Raw genomic sequence first — 13,310 nt, 5'->3', positions numbered from 1 at the left:
ACTCTAAATAGTTTGCTGACTGCAAATTTAATGTTTCAGAGAAAAATGAAAGAAATTCTGAAGGGATAAATTGTAGAATAAAATGTCTTTCTTTCCAAATTTGTTTGATTAACAATTGGCATATATGCCAATTCTACTATAAATACATGTCCTAAAAAATCCCCCCACCAAAATCCCATCCCCCAAAATAAAACAAACCCAAAAACCCCACAAACCCCTCAAAAAGAGATTCTTGGGTTTAACCAGAGATAAACTTTTTGTGTGGCTATTTTGAAAATCAAGCACCTCAAAATATCCAAACTACAATATGAGTCAATTGGAATCTATCATCTGTTGCAGTAGTTCTCTGCTCATGGTAGACTGATTTTTTTAAAAATAATCATTACTATATGAGGAATAAAGCTTATTCCAGTTGCTCAGTTACTGCTGGAAAGGAATTACTGTACTTCTGAAGGAAAATAAACAACAAACCAAGACCCAACATAAGTTTTGTAAAATTCATAAGTGATGAAAACCTATGGCAGCTTATGGGACATGCCTGATAAAAATTTACAGCTATAACTGTAGCTGTCAGAAAAGTTTTTGTGGTACTTATCAGCTACAAGCACTAGAGACATATTGTGGTGAGTTTTTTAAGGTCTCCATAGCATTAACTCGAGAAGCCTGGCGGGGCTGGTAGGCTCAGTGTGCTCGGCAGTTTTTCAGCTCTCGTGCTGGATGGCAGCCAGTGCATTAGAGCTGGACCCGTTCCTGCCTGTGCCTGGAATGACTTCCCGGCAGACAGCACAGCCCCCACCAGGCAGTGCTACAGAGGCAAAGTACTTGAGTAAACTCAGGCCATCTGTTGACTGCATAAATTAGTTTTCCCCATTTGCCCATCTAGCTATAAGGTATCAACTTTTTTTTTTTTTAATTTCCTTTTTTTCCTTCCAGATAATGTATTTTTTCTTTATTCAGTTCTAGTAGGATAGAGATAGGAAAATGCATTTTTTTGCATCATTTTTCTTCCTTCCTTCTTATGGTTATGTGCATTTCACTGTAGTGTCTTTGATTAACAAATAAAATGATCTCCTTCATATACAAGTTCTGCTTTGGAAACAGTTAATGGCCCCTCAGAGATAACCTTTATTCATGATAGAGGAGAAACATATTTTTATTTCCCCTCTTCCCTCTCATCTTTTTTCCCCATTTCCCCTTTTGTATTTTTGCTTTTCCCTTTTTTCCTCTTATTTTTATCCTCTTTTCCTCCTTCTCTTTCCTTGTGAATACTATCATATGAATAAATAGATAAGTGACTAAGCTGATTAAATTAACATAACTTAAATGAATTAATTCAATTGGTATGTTTGTATTTCAGCTTTCAAGGAAGAATTCAATTCAGCAATAACTATTTTATCTGTAATTCAGTGATTTTAAAGGATCTCCATTTTACTGCTTTCTTAGCACTCTGTGGGAATCAGATTCCTTGAGCATTTTGCAGTTGGTTACTTTATCATTAAAACTGGTCAATTTTGAAGATTAATTAAATGATTTTTAGTGTCAGCTTCTACCTCTCAGACAAAAAGGTGAAGTACTTCTTTCATAGGGCCCATTTGGCTTTTCCTAGCAGCTTCTTTCTGAAGCTCCAGTAAGAACAGAGGATGTCTTGATGCCTCTTCTGTCAAGTCACTTGGCTTATTTTGAATGTCTGCTGTCATTTTGATTTATTTCAATTTTTTTCTTTTGCAGATTTATACAAAAAACACAGCATTGTATACTGTAGAAGCAAACAACCCTCGTCAGCTAGTGGAAATTGCAGCCAGAGACATTGAAAAACTTCTAAGTAACAGGTCTAAAGCCTTGGTGGTGAGTACTAATGGGTTAAGCTTTCTATTTAGTATTTTAAAAGATCTTTATTTACTATTGAAACATGTTTTCATTGTTATTTTTACTGCCTATACACTTAGAGGCAGTGTCAGTGTGATGTGTATAAGACATGACATGTAGAAAGATGGCTCCTGAGTTCATGGTAAAAATGAGCTCGTTTGTTGGCATAGGGCAGATGTTTATAATAGTGACCGACAGATAGGAACCATGGCCAAGTAAGAAATCAAGTTATAAATAGATTGGAAAATATTCCTCTAGGTGACGCACATGAATGTTTATGACTTGAAGATCACTGTACTCTATAGTCAGTAATGAGCTTGGGGAAACAAGAAGCAGGGCTTTTTTTTCTGATTTGCTAATTTAATCTGTATTTCAATCATATTTTGTGTGAAGACCATGCTTCATTGTGACCTCACAATTCTTTATGCTTTAAGTAATAAGTATCTGTTTCTTTAAAGAGCTTTTGCCAGCAGTCCTTTTCTCTTCTATCCTGTAAGACACCAGACCTGGGTAATTGCCTTGTATGGTTCCTACTCACATCACTCTTGCCAGTATAAGAGTTTAAAGTGCTTTTCAGAAGATACTGACCAAACATGCATGGAGGGATCTGGATGAATTAATAAACATCCTTGATTCAGAGTAGAACTATTAGAAATAGTTTTAAAGGATGGAAAAGCAGACTGGATTTCCTTGAGCAATTGCATATCCACACAGGCCTGCAGATAAGTTTGGACATGTCATTTAAAGTGAAAGAGAGAGGAAAGAGGGATTCGTTCACCTAACTGTAGACATCTACTCAGCTGGTTGCCCTAAGCTCCTTTTTTTGTTCAGTGGAATAAAACAGGCACTTCTCAGTCGGGACTGACCTGACATTTTCTGAGTAAGACTTTAAGATGGGATGAACTATAGCCAAGAAGAACTTACTTCTCTCTTTCTCAGTTGGAGAAGCCTCAAATGTAAATGTCTATATTGTAAGTGTGTGAAGCTGGGGGAGATGAGTCCCACCCAAAGACTCCTTTTATCAGTACAGTTTCAAGCAGCTGAAGAATCAGCGTGAGTGTAAAACTGCTGCTGCTGTTCTGAGGACTCAGCTCTTGTAGGCAATGAAATTTTGCACAGTCTGTTGTCTATTGCATAGGTACCACCAGAGGTACCCATTGTCCTGCCTTTGGCTCTTAGCCGGAGTTCATTCTTCCCGTTCCCATTGTTTACCTAATGTGCAATGTGCATCAGTGTTATCTGGGCCAAAGCTTCTCTAATTAATTCAAATGACTGGAAAATAGATTTGATTTTTTTCTTGTTTTCCTGTTTTACCTCAGTGGGCGTGTGTTTATGTGGCATTCTGTAGACTTTGTATTACCATTGCAAAGTACTGTAAGTCATTTGGATGTTGGAACCCTGGGTTTAGAGAATTTAGGTTTCTGGGATATAATAATATATATGTGTAACAATATGGAGGATTTTGGGTGTGGATTTGTTCTTCTTTTCTCCTTCTTCTTCACAAATCTGAGTGTTCTGGTATAGGGTCAAAACCATATTACTTAGCATTTTCTAATTGGGTGATTTGGACTTTAAAGGGCCTTGAAAGTTAGAACTCACAGCCATTTTCCACCTTGTTAACTAAGAGGCACATCCTGTGCAGCTGTGCTATATATAAGAAAATAATAAACATCAGTAAAAAAGAAGAACCTAGCATCGTCTGCCTTTTAATCCAAACTCTGAGTGAAAGAACTTACGATTAAGAGGCAAAACAAAATCAGAGAAAATAACATTTGGAGACCTTTGTGAATATACAATTTCCCCCACCATTTGTGCTTCAACCCATATACGATTGGTGTTTTTTAAGTTATTACAGCCAAATCTTATATTTTCTCAAGACTCAAGATTAATGTAGGGGTTTTTATATGTGTTTGTGGTAGTTTGATCTTAAAATTTTAAGAAAATTAAATAAGTATCTCATGCTTACTTTAAGAAATATTCCAGAACATTTTTTTGTGAATGTGGAAGAAAGGTGCTACCTCACTTTAGGCAAGCACATGGTCACATTTTGAAAAGGGCAATATGATTCAGTTTCCCAAGGTAAAAGAAGACTAAAGTAGGAGCAGGATGGTCCTTTGGTCCAGTAGCTCCTAACAGCTCGGTTATTTATATTGACATTTCTATTTGCAGTTATCCCAGATGTATACCAGAACTTTCAATGACTTTTGATTTTAAACCTTCCTACGTTTTTTTTTACACACAGGAGACACTCATTATCCCCTGCACCTGATCTATTGATTTCTACTAAGAGGACTTCTTTACCTTCCATATATATTTCTCTTTCTGCTTTTTTCAAGGACTACCTTTATGCTGTCAGTTTATAAACTTTATGTAATGAGGCTGAATTATTTATCTTGAATTTCAGTCTTCTAAAGTCTGATGGGTCACATTTTATCTGAAATCAGGAGTGGAGTTGAACAGAACTGTCACTAATGACTGCACAGAGGGTTTAACCATTAGGGCTAATACGACTCAAAGTGTTAATTAAGACCTGAATCCTGAAAAGAATATGATGCAAGAGCATCAGACATCCTGCAGTGATGCCTTGAGGAAGGTGCCAGTGAATTACATCAATGATGTAAGCATCAAGAGACTAGCATACCTCAGGGATGCCATGGTTTCCTCTAGGCATGAGACACAAACAACCTTTGGGCAAGGTTATAATAAGCAAATATTAGTGATGACCTTTTTAACAATAAGTTGCCTTCCCCTGAGCCATAAGAGCACCTTTAAATGAGAAATATCTGAATTGCATTCTGAATTATTTGTGTTTTCATGTAACACTGTGCTAGAAAACTCTCTAGCTATGAGAGTAAAATTACCAGGTAAATGGGTGTGAGCTTCTGTTTGACAGAAGCTTAAAAATGGTGGTTAAAATAGGTACCTAGCTGAGGAAGGAGAAAGGGGAAAGCCCTGATCTGATCTCACAGGGCTTTCCTGGAATACTGTTACTAGGAAATATTAGGCATAGACAGAAAAGTTAGGATGAGAAGAAAATGGAAAATTTTCTAGCGAAGTGCAGTGGAGGAAGAGAGTAGTATGAGTAGTAAGGAGGGAGACAGGCAACAGCCTTCTAGTGAAGGATGTCAAAGACTGTCTTGCAATGGAGCCTGTTGTTGAAATAGTGAACATTTCTTTTATAGTTTACTGCTGTTTACTGTTGTGTATTTGTCTGGCCTAACCGTACTGAACATCCCCTATTTCAATATAATGGAATTCTCATATGCATATGGTCCTGCAAGGAGCAAGGAGTTGGAGTCCTTGCATTCCTATGGGTCCCTTCAAACTCAAGATATTCTACGATCCTACAATTTCATGATAGTACTACGGGGAAGTCAATATTCTGTCTCTGTGTACCTTACTGAATAGTGGGGTACAGAAGGGCTGTGCTACCACTGCAACCTGCAGCCCCATGTGTGTACTGGCAGATGGGTGGAGGTTTCATTGAAAATATATCCTGCAATGGCTATTGGCAAAACTCACAAAGCTTTTCCGAGGATACCAACATATAGTATGCCTAGCCCATTGGGCTGTCTGGCACCCAAATTGTTCATTTTTGATAGACTTAGCCTCTGTTTTAGCATTCCTGCTGCATTTATGAGTGCAATAGCTTTCTGGAGCTGCATAGATAATGCAAATAGATCATAATCTTTTCATTCAAATGGAAAATTTGGAAGATACTAATGCTTATTTGTTGAGTATCATTAGAAATACTAAAGAGAGTACCTGACACTGTACTGATGCCATGATGATTTTTTGCCTTTTCTTTTATACCACTTTTATACCTTTTATAGCTTTTTGTATTCTTAGTGTTTTTTAGCCTCCATTCTTAGACTTATTTTGTTAAGCTAGGAAGCTAAACATTTTAGAAGCCTTGTAGTTGAGGATCAGAATGCCCCAGACCCCAAGGTCCTCTCCAGAACACATTCTATAAACTAAGATAGAACCATCCAGGAGAAGGTTCCTTGGGGAAGGGGGCTCACTTGAGCCTCTGATTGGGGAATCTTTGATAGATATGCTAATTAGTAAGGCCTATAATGTTGTACCAGATCTATTGTGTGTGTGCATTGCGGTGTGCATTTCGGGGCATTCCACCTGGACGTAGTGCACCTAAGGATCCTTAAAATAAGTACAGAGGGAAAATCCCTTTTTCCCTTCTAACCATGTTTGATTCTTGATTTTAAGACCAGGAAAATACATCATTACTACATTTATAAAATATGGTTTGAGGAGATACAAATATTTCCTCATTGACTACATAAAATTAAACCCTTTTAAAGTCATTAATATACAAGATGGATTAATAATACTTTTTTTATTGCTCATGTAAAATACTGTAGTAATCTTAAGATTTGCAAAAATCCTAATTTTTTTTGGTCATACTTTAAAATTAGAAAGGGATATTTTAAATACTCAGTGCTTTGCCAAAGCAAAAGTTCTGGAGTTTTGTTTTCTGTTTATGCATTGTATCATGAGGAGAATGAGGTATAATTTTTTTTATATAACATATTCAACATATAAAAAGTAATATTTGGTCCAGTGCTGTACACCAAATTTAAACAGTAACTTCACTCCTGTGCAGTATGAAGTTGCAGCCCTTGGTCTTCCTCTCCCCATTGCTCAGTACATGTCAAGGAGCATCCTGAATCTTCTACAGCTGGCAAATCTGCAGTTTTACCACTTCTCCTTTTTGCTCATATATTTGAATTGAAGATAGTAAGCAATTTGTATCTCTTAGGTAAAAGAAAATTAAAGAAAGAAAATGAAGAATAAAGGATACCTAGTAACAGTCTTTTCAAACCCAGACTGCAGAACTTTTAGGGAAAAGGATCAAAACATCCTATTTCTTGCTTAGCTAAGGTCCCATTCTGCATTCTGAAATCATTTAATGTTTGGCTGTTTGTATAATAGTTTGACATTAATCCCAATTATCCTCCTATCCAAAATTAGAGCATATGCATATTCCCCTACAAGTCTTTTCCACAATAAAATACCTTTTTCTGGAAAGCCTCATTGTCAAGATCTTATTGTCAGCACTATGTTGTACACTCATGGTGCATTTATTAGCATCACTGCCCACACTGTATGGCAACAGCATAGCCATTTGTGTAAAGCAAACACTCAAGCTCCACTAAAATACATTTCACTGAGAATGAGAGACAGTCATACTTTCACCGCCAAATTCCTGCCTATGATTTATTTGTTTTGCTTTGGGGTCATCTGAGTCTGCTTTTAACTAACTCATGTTAAGGTCGCTCAAGGGAAGGCTCTAGTCAGTACCCTTGGTTTCTTGAGCTGTGTGCAGATAAAGATGAATTACATGCACATTTGAACCTTATTGTCTAGATTTCTTCAGACATCTCAACCAGAGGCATAATATCTTCATTCCAGCCTCCTTGCCTTGATTTTGTAAGAAAACTGAGGAAGCTGAGTTTCCATGGAAACTGAGGCACAGATTGTGTGCTGGGAGACAGGTTCCCTCTACGTGCTCTTGGTAAATGTCCAAGCTGCACAACTGTGTCTCTGAATGAGGAGCTCAGAATGTTTATCTGCTGTTTTAGATGCAATTTCAACACAGCTGTGCAAGTGTGTCCAGATCTCTCAGTATTTCCCTGCCCGCCTGAAATAAGTCTTCAGCATCTCACTATAAAACCAGGAAGCTTAAATAAACATGTGTTATAACATATTTCAAGATTCCCAGGCAGAGATCCTATGCACTTTAAATAGGGTTGGGAATTTTTTTGTAGCCTGAAAGACCTATAAAACTAAAATAAATTTTGTAGGTGTGCTTGATACTACTTTTGAAAGGTATCCTCGCTCTAACTTGAGTTTTGTTTTGATATCTAAAACCATTCTAACATCCTAAAAACTACTCTGTGACACCTACCTTCTGGTCTGCTAATCTTAAATTGCCTATAGTAACAAGATAGCTTTCCATACTTTAAAAATACTCTATGGATAAATTTGAGTTGTCCACTCATTTAGCAGAACTTTGGACATCATCTCTTGCTTTTGGGCTGTGTTACAACTCAGACACCATTATTCTGAGCTCCACTAGGAATTCCAAGAGGCTTAAATAGTCACATCTCAGAGCTGAGTCCTCCATTCCTGCATGCTAATCTAAAGTTTAGAGCTAATCTGATTAGAGCTAATCACTCTGTGATGCCTTGGGCCAGGTCTTTAAACTGAAAATGTCTGTGAATACATGTGGATCCATATCTGGATATGGACACACTTTAACAGGTGTGTTGAAATTGCTTCCAAACTATATTCCAGTATCCCTTCAATTCCAAATGGTGAATTCATTTGCTCTTATTCTCAGCTTGTGAGGGCTAAAGTCCTTGCCTGAAAATTAAGTCATTCTCAGTGGTGTAGTTTGGATTCTCTTAAAGTTGAGGGTAATCTGTGCTTGTGACTTCCCTCATCACTTTGCAAATAATGGCACAATAAAAATTGTGATTTTGTCAGTAGGAGACACTGATGAACTAGGTCTTGAGCTGATGGAGGAATCTGATGTTTCCTGTTAGTTATTATGCATGGGTGTGATATCCCACAGAATGCACAGAGAAAGGCAGAATTTTACCCTTGAATTGTGGTCGTATCAGAGGTTAATCAAGATAAAATAGCTTTGCCTTCCTCTCTTTCCTAGATAATATTAAGAATGTAAGCCTTTTTGAAAACTGCTTTGAAAACTGATTTCAGTACAAAAAGAAGCATCGCCTATGTCTTGGTGGATATGCTGCTATTCAGGTTTTTTTTATTTTCAGGCATTTCTATTCCTTTGACTCTGCCAATTACAGGCAGTGTTGGACAATTTTATTGCAAAGGGCTCAAGTTGGACAAATTCAGAGAAAGGAAATAGCTTGAACTGTGGTTAGTCTCCCAGCAAACAACACTTTCTGACATTTTGTTAGTATTTTTTTGTTAGTTCTGTGAAAAGCTGAACATCATAAAGGAACTGGCAATGGACTGTATGTGCTGGGTTGTTTGCCAAAATAATTTCAGGTATGACTTCTAAGAAGAGGAAGTCTAAAAAGTTGGAAAAGAACAAAGTAACTGGAGTAAATTACCAGTCAAACAAATGAAGAAAGTTTTTTCTATGCATGTTTTTGTGTCATGAACACAGGTTTTATATTAATTTCACTCTAACATATTAATTTTCTCCTTGAAACTGTTTGGTTGTACCTGTTTCTTCTCTTTATTATTTCAAAAAATTTTATTTTATTAACTTTAAATTTCAAGTTGAGGGTGTCTCTTTAGCTATAGTAAAAGATTACACAAGGTGTGTACCAGCATCATAAAGCAAATGTCTTTAATTGCAATGATCCTCCCAGAAAAATGCTTACATTTTGGAAAAATACAACTAAAATACACTGTCCTCTGTGCAAGGAATGAAAGATCATGCATGCATGCCATGGTTTTACATGAAAATATGTCTTCGTCCTTTAACTCTTTTCTGTTCTGTATGTGCCAGAATTTTACAGTGTTAGGACACCAGGTCTATTCACATGTTTACTTTTTATATCTCCAACAATTTTCTGCATCCTAAGTAACTCACCAAGGTGAAAAATTTTAAATTTTATTTCTGGATGCTTCCTGTGAGTATTTAAAATAGACATTGTCATCTCCTTGTTGCAGCATTAGATTTAGATTTCAGTCCACGGCTGGAGCTGGTCTAAAGAGCTTGTTCAGATATGGCAGGAACTTTTCAGGTGAGTTTAAGACTAATGCTTTGCTATTTTTGAAACTACTCTCACTGGAAATTTACACACTAGCAGAAAAACTTCTACATATGCTCTTTTAGACTACAGTACTGAGTCTATTAGCCTGTATGAACATTGTTTAAATCTCCAGATGTAAATGTAGTCTATTTTAAAAGTCAGCTGTAGTTGCCGAAGCAAATGTGTTTTGGAATGACAGCTAGCGAGACGCAACACTTGTGAAGTCAAACATTTGTCAACTTGTCCACATGTCAGATGTTTGAATTTGTTTTTGCTTGTCTTGCCTAGAGTCTTATTTTATTAACCGAAATCCAGGTTGTGTGGATGAAACATTACGCCTCAGAGGATAGATTCACATAACTCACATACCTTGCAAGGCATCATAAAGTCTGGAAAAATAAATCAGTGTGTTTGCAGTGAAAGTTCTTATGAATATTGCCTGTTTCCATGCTTTTCTTTCCACGGTTGACTTGGTTTGCCTTCTGCAGATCTTGTATTCTTGTTGACGGATGAGGGGGCCATCCCTCCAACTTGCCATGTCCTTATAGATAGCCGCAGTCATCATTTTGATTTTTGTGGCCCTGAACTGTACAAAGTGCTGCAATGGCATCAAGTCTGCGAGCTTAGAGAGACACCTGCTGAATCTCCATCCTGCCAGCACAGTGCATTGCACTTGAAGCTTTAACTGAGACAAAGAAAGCTAAAAAGGACTTGTGGCAAATAATATTAGTTGATGATCAGCTTCACAGTTTGACATTTCTTCTTCCTTATACAGTAAATTGTCACTGTTAGCATAGTTTTGTTGCATTCACATTTCATATGGAGAAAAATAAGGAGCATTGATATCTGTAGCAGTTCTTTCCTGTTTAGATCCCTTTATATATTTGAGTAAAGTCACTTACAAAGTAAATGGCCATGGTTGATTTTGCAGAAATTTTTTTGCAGATGTTTTTTTACAACCTGTGAGAGATTCTTCATGGGCTCGTTACAATCAGGTTTCTTTGTCCACCTTTATGGATACTGAAATTTAATTTGTGAAAGATGTTCTGCAGGCACATGGCCTCATTAATGCCAGCATCACCCTAAGCTGGAGGTTCGACTTAGGAGCTGTGAAAGGTGAAATACTGCTCAAATAAGTCTTGATTTCTTTTAGTTTTAAAGTTACTTTTTCAGCTTTGGAAGCTCAATATTTAAAATAAAACAATGCAACCCAAACCTCTGTAGTTATTTTTCTTGGATTAGTTCCAGTTTTTGCCTCAAGGGCTTTGCTAGCCTTCTTATCCTCAGGCAGCTTCTTCTCCTGAAGTTATTTTTGTTTTCCTTGTATGAGCTTCTGCCTGATTTTTGTGGCCCTGAACTGTACATAGTGCTGCAATGGTGAAGAGAATTTTTTTCTTCCTTATTTCTTGGTCTGATGACTTTCATTCAGATCATGCCCAAGGAACACATTTATGTTTTTGTTTGTTTGTTTTGTGTGTGTGTGTGTGTGTGTGTGTGTGTGTGTAAAACTGTTTTTCTCTGTGGCTAGTTGAAAGTTTTACAGAAGAATTATTTTCCATGGTACATCACATTTTTCAAATAATAATATTTTGTAGTAGTAGTTTAATTTGCAAGTGTTGGCTTCCATACCCGTGTGCTGTCTAGTCAGCCCATTCAAGACTCTTTTTTTTCTTCAGTCACTACACATAAGTTTTCAAGCACAATAAAATCAAATTTAAAAAAATTAAAATCCTCTGTGAAATGAAAATTCCACTCATTTGCTGAAAGCTCTATTAAACATTATGGAGAAGAACGAAGTGTAAGTGTTGTTTTCAGAGATGCAAACTTGCATTATGCATAAACTATGGTACAATAGTTGTGTATTGTACACAATCCCAAGCCTGCATTATGCCTGGGTTAAATTTTGGGCTCTTTATCGTCTCTGGTCTTTCAGAATCTTTGCTTTAAGAGCATTGATACCTGACTGTATGCATGATTCAGTATTTGTCTCAGTGGAATTCTTTGTACCTTTTTCTTGTCTTTTTCCACATTCTCCATATTAAAAGTTCAGATTAGATTGTGTTGCTGCAGCATCACACTAACTCATGTTGAATTGTTTACCCCATTTGACTTTAAATACTTTCCAGGGTACCTGTGTCTGAGTCAGTGCTTTTAAAATATGCTATGAAATCTGTACATTCCTGGGTTAGAGAGTTCTCAAAACATTTGCATTGTAATTCAGTTCAATTTTCACTTCAGAGGGCAGAATTAAAGCAGCAATGGAGAATTAAAGCTATATTGTTTAAAATGCAACCCTTTCTAATTGTTATGTACATGCCCTGATAAAATGCTCAGATGTTTTTTCCTGCCTTTTTCTAGATCAAATTTTCAGTGAGATTGAGCTGAGTGCAATAATTGTTACTGTGGCGCCAGAGTAAGATTAAATTTAGAAATGCCAGTTTTGACTGATGAAGTATGTAAAAGCATCAGACTTTCAACTTCAGTAGAACTCTTACTGCAATAAAAAACTGTTGAAATACATAATGGACACCAGAATCTGTCCTTTACACAAGCAAAAGATAAGTCCCCACTTTTGAGTTGGTTGCTGGTCATATGATTTTATAAATTAGCATTCAAGAATGAGTAATTGAAGAGTATGTTCTTTCAAACAGGCTTCCTAATTTTTTTTTCCTTTCTGTAAAGGGTAGTGTTTTCTGGGTGTTATGGTACCTATCTACAGCATGGCCATAATGCTTATTCTGTAGCTGCAGTATCCTTAAATGCGCTGTTAGGTCTGGATAACAGTATGTGTCCAGTAGTGTAACAAATTTCCTGGAATATTTGAGTTTTACTTCACACCTTTTGGTAGCACATTTTGTGCCAGTATTTCAGGTACATGGTTAATTGGACCCCTCAGGAAGGAGTGCAGGTAAATCTGGGGCTCTTCCAAGTAAGCTTTAAAGGGATCAGATCAGCTGTTCCCAATCCTTGGAAACAGCTTGCTGCAGAGTTAGTTAAGAAGAAATACTGAGCTTCATGAAAGTATGAAGCACTTTCAGGGAGTGTGTTCACCTGGCATCTTTCTTTCATGCTTTTCTTCCTTATCAGTTTAAGGTGCCCACCTGTCACCTTTGTCGCACCTTTTGTGCTTTGTAGTGAAATTTCCATGTTAAAACTTTCCTTAAGAGAGCTCCTGTAGTTTTCGTTGCAACGTTGACTTTTGATGTACTTGTTAGTACAAAAGGCAAAATTCCAGAGGAACCCAGCAAGTTCTTTGTATCAGAAGTCTCAGTGGCAAAACTTAAAAAGCAGAATATGCTGAAGGAAAGCATACTGGTTTTTGCCATTTTCTCAAAGTCTTAACTTTCTGTGATCCAACTGTGAATTTGCTGATAAACAAATGTTCACCTTCAAAAAGCTTTTCTAATCAGTAGAGGCTGAGGTACTCCACATGTGTTTTATGTTAATCCTTTTGTTGGATTAAAAGATTCCCTTTGATGGAGAAGCTTCAAGAAACAAGGTGATGACACATTTTATGATGTGTCAATGGGATGAAGATATGGTTTCTTCAAAGTCCAAGGACTACCCAGTAACATTTTTCACCCCCTTTTATGAAGCTGCTTGACAGGTACAAATTCATGCTCTTCAGCTAGATTCCTAAAGGGATCAGATTTATTATATATTGGGATTTGATTTATGAATTCC

At 36.9% G+C, this 13,310-nt stretch overlaps 1 protein-coding gene across 11 annotated transcripts in view; it reads left to right on the top strand.

The window, feature by feature from the left end:
- The window catches only part of CACNA2D1 (calcium voltage-gated channel auxiliary subunit alpha2delta 1), a 364,967-nt gene that overhangs the window by 64,952 nt on the left and 286,705 nt on the right, over positions 1-13,310 (top strand). For all 11 annotated transcript variants that reach the window (XM_032107946.1, XM_032107943.1, XM_032107947.1 and 8 more), the window contains exon 3: positions 1,729-1,845. In XM_032107946.1, the coding sequence (XP_031963837.1) occupies positions 1,729-1,845 (117 nt within the window). The remainder of the gene's footprint in view (positions 1-1,728; positions 1,846-13,310) is intronic.

Source organism: Corvus moneduloides, chromosome 4, assembly GCF_009650955.1.
Source record: "Corvus moneduloides isolate bCorMon1 chromosome 4, bCorMon1.pri, whole genome shotgun sequence".
NCBI lineage: Eukaryota > Metazoa > Chordata > Aves > Passeriformes > Corvidae > Corvus > Corvus moneduloides.
The sequence above is the reverse complement of the archived record's forward strand: the minus strand, read 5'-3'. Positions and strand labels throughout refer to the sequence as shown.